Source organism: Athene cunicularia, assembly GCF_003259725.1.
Source record: "Athene cunicularia isolate RWA chromosome 25 unlocalized genomic scaffold, athCun1 chr25_part1, whole genome shotgun sequence".
NCBI classification, from domain to species: domain Eukaryota; kingdom Metazoa; phylum Chordata; class Aves; order Strigiformes; family Strigidae; genus Athene; species Athene cunicularia.
The window spans coordinates 4,320-7,753 of NW_020799134.1; the positions used below are offsets into that span (position 1 = coordinate 4,320).

At 58.3% G+C, this 3,434-nt stretch overlaps 1 protein-coding gene across 1 annotated transcript; it reads right to left on the minus strand.

The window, feature by feature from the left end:
* Positions 1-1,380: 1,380 nt before the first annotated feature.
* Positions 1,381-3,060, minus strand: LOC113488611 (SLAM family member 8-like). The gene is made up of 4 exons (XM_026863892.1): positions 3,054-3,060; positions 2,505-2,828; positions 2,153-2,431; positions 1,381-1,875 (listed from the first exon to the last, which is right to left on the minus strand). Exons 1-4 carry the CDS (start codon positions 3,058-3,060, stop codon positions 1,733-1,735), a joined length of 753 nt encoding a protein of 250 aa, XP_026719693.1. The 3' UTR covers positions 1,381-1,732.
* Between the last annotated feature and the right edge of the window lie 374 nt (positions 3,061-3,434).

The following is a 3,434-nucleotide window of genomic DNA, read 5'->3' on the forward strand; positions in this document are numbered from 1 at the left end:
GGCGCATCTCGTGGGCCAAATTTAGCTGGAAGGGGAATGAGAAACCGCGGATGATGCGCTGAATAAAAACACCCTCTGCAATGCGGTGCCTCAAGTATGCAGCGTCTTCCCTTCCTCCTCAACGCGGGCCGTGAAACGTGGTAAATGTTTCCCTTTCATTCCCTTCCCTTTTTTTTTTTCCCTCGCGCTCCCTGGGCAAAGCTCCTCCAGCCCGAGGAAGGTTCCCTTGATGTAAATTGTTCCCTACATGTTGAATGGAGCCGCAGACAAAAGCTCTAATTAATCGGCTCAGCCCCCCCCTTCTCTGGAGCCGAGGTTTTCAACCTTGCAAAATGCTGCTTTTCCCTTTGTAGCCTTAATTAGTTTTTTTGCTCCTCTGCCTGCGAGGGGGAGGAAGGGGCCGTGGGAGCCGGTGTGTTCCACGTCACTGCCAGGGCACCGCGTGGGGAGGGAGAGATGCCGGAGCTCCTCCAGCCGCCTCCGTCTGGCCTTGAGGGGGGTGATGTGTGTGTCAGGCCGTGCCTCAGTTTCCCCCACTGAGAAGACTGAAACTGTTGCCCCCTGGTCACTGCAGGAAACCCAGAGAGGCTGAGCAGGTCCCAGCCCTCTCTTCTCCCAGCCCTTCGGCCTTTTTTCTAAGACTTTTGCTGGGAATTTGCCGCTTTTCCCACCCGCTTGCCCAGTTCCCAGCGGAACCAGCCAACGACCCCTGCTTGGGGTGGCTCTTCCTCAGCGGGGACCCCCAGTCCCAAACTCATCCCACGCATCCCCCAGCTCCCGGCCGCTGTTTCCCTGCCCGTGTCCAACCCGGCAGCGGGGCCGGGGAATGGCTGGGGCGGCCGCGGAGGCAATGAGCTTACCGTAAGGTGATTAGCGGCGCGGATCGGAGGGCAGAAGCAGACGGTGGAGAGATCGGATTAGGGGCCGCATCTTGCTCTCTTCCAGCAGCTCCGTGGCTCCCACGAGCCACCGGCCCCGAACGATGCTGCCGGGCAAGGGATGGCGAGGGCACAGGGGTCACCTGGCCTCGATGGGGCTGTGCTGAGCTTGGGCATCCCTGCTAGGGCAGGAAAAGCTGAGATCGTAGTAAAATCACTCGCGGGACGAGCTCATTAATATCTACCAGTGGTTTAATGAGGTGGTATCTGTTGGCTGGGGATAGATAAGGGACCAACGAACTGCTGCTGCCCCCACGGAGCGCGATGCTCCTTCCACGTGGTGCAGTTTATCTACACGCGGCAGATCTGGAATTAAGAAACTGGGCAGAGGGACTAAATCTCTGGCGACGAGCAGGCGACACGCCGATCTGCTTTGTTAAAGGATGGGGAGGAGAGTTCACGCAAGGCCGGGGTGATGCTGCTTGGTCCCCACACCCCGCTCCATGCCGGGGGGGTCTGGCAGGACGCCGGGCGGTGGAGTGTGTCCCTGTTTGCTCAAAACCAGAGGGACAACCCTGGCCCGGGGTGGGGGGTGTGTGTGTTTTGGGCTGGGGGAGCCCTGCGTTGTTGAAGGGGAGCCTCGTCTTCTGGGCTGAAATCCCCTGCAGCCCATCTGATCTGTCCTCTCCAGAGAACAACCCAGAACTTTTTCGAGAACGCTCAATACATAATGCTGGGGGGAAAAAAAAATAAAAGCAGATTTTTCTTTAATCCATGCTCAAGCGCGGTTAAAAGCTCATTTGTTAGGGAGTTTTTGAGGCCGGACTTGATGCATAAAGAGACTTTGGGGGGTCCTACCCAGCACCCAAAGGAGTGCCGAGGGAAGGGGATCGCCACCGCCGGACGAGGACGTGGGTGCCGACCACTGCTGCGCTCAGGCTGCCCAGCACCACCAGGCAGAGCAGCCCCCTCACCAGGCAGTAGGACAGTGAAACGCCTGTAAATAGAGAGAAATTGGGGATGGGGGTGACATCCCCTGTCCCTCCGGGGTCACCGAGGCCAGGTCGCCCACAGCACAGGCTCAGAGCACTGGTGGGACCGATCCTGCCACATCCCCAGCGCCTCCCGCAGCGGTTCCCAACCACGCAGCACCTTGACACTTCTCTGCCCCCCCAGCCCATGTCGACACCTCCCGTTTAATAGATTTAAGCCCCAAACCACAATTGGAGCTGGAAGGGCAGCAGGTCCCCCCCAGAAACATCAGTCCCACAAACCTGAGGCCTCGGTGTGACAGGCTGCCGTGACGTCGGTGCTGGCCACGCTCCAGCTCACCGGGTTACTCGCGTTGCAGGAGCAGACGGTGAGGTTGTCGTCATCACGGACATGCAGATGCACCCAGGGACGGGGCTCTGGGTCTCCCAGGGGGTCCCCGCTGCAGGTCCAGCTGTAGGAGACGTTGCTGGCGCCGGGCACGGCACAGACCAGCAAGAGGTTGCACCAGCCCTGCTCCCGGTGCAGGAGGTTTTGCTCCAGGTGCGGCGAGCGGACGGGCTCTGCGGGGACAGAGCTGGTGAGAAGGGACGGGGAGGGACAGGGGGACGGGGTGATGGGGACCAGGATACTCACCCCACACCGACACGCGGAAGCACCACTGGGCAGTAACAGAACCTGATGTGTCCTCAAATTCCACCTCATAGACCCCGCTGTCTGCCGTGCCAACCGCGCTGATCCACAGGGAGAGGGTATCTGGATGGAAACCAGCTCTCCCAGAAAAAGGACTCTTGGAAAATTGGACAGCCTGATTCTTCTCAGTGGTCAGGATCCGGATCTTGTGTCCCGAGTTCAGTCTCACTCGCCAGTCGACCTTTTCCCACCCCTGCGGGGGTTTCTCTGGCAGATGCCGCAGCGTTTCACCGGCAGACACGGCTTGTTCCCGGCACTGCGGGGATCCTACAGCAGAGAGGGGTGAGCGAAGGCCCGTGGCCCCGGGAGATGCTCCGTGGCCAGGGAGGGGGCTCAGTCCCACACAGCCCCATTCTCCCCATCCCTGGGGATCTGGGGCTTGGAGCCTCCGGCATTGCGGGGACCTCAGCCCTCCCTCGGCTCCTCCCGAGGCGGCCGAGCGCAGGTTGGGAAACCGTTTTCAGTTCTTTCTCTCTCCCCCTCTGCCTCTACTTACCATTGGCTGGTGAGGAACAGACTCTCACAGCTCTGCCCCGTGGGCGTTATGTTCTCCTAATAGATATTTGTTATCCTGGCTAATAGAAAGGGAATCCCATTTCTCAAACACAAGGGAAGCTCTGACGAAGCTGTCGCTCACCTCCCTCCCCTGTGCCTCCTACAGCAAGTCAAATCCCCATGAGCAGAGCATTTTTTCCTAGACCCGCAGCTTTTTCTTAAAAAAAAAAAGTGACAATTTTTCCCAATAATTCCATCTAAATGGCCCAATTTCAGCAATACCCGTAGTGCTGAGGGTCTCTGACCCTCAAAAAGAGCCTTTTGCTTTCAGCTTCAGTTTGTGGAGCTTTTTTTTTTTTTTTTTTTTTTTTTTTTTTT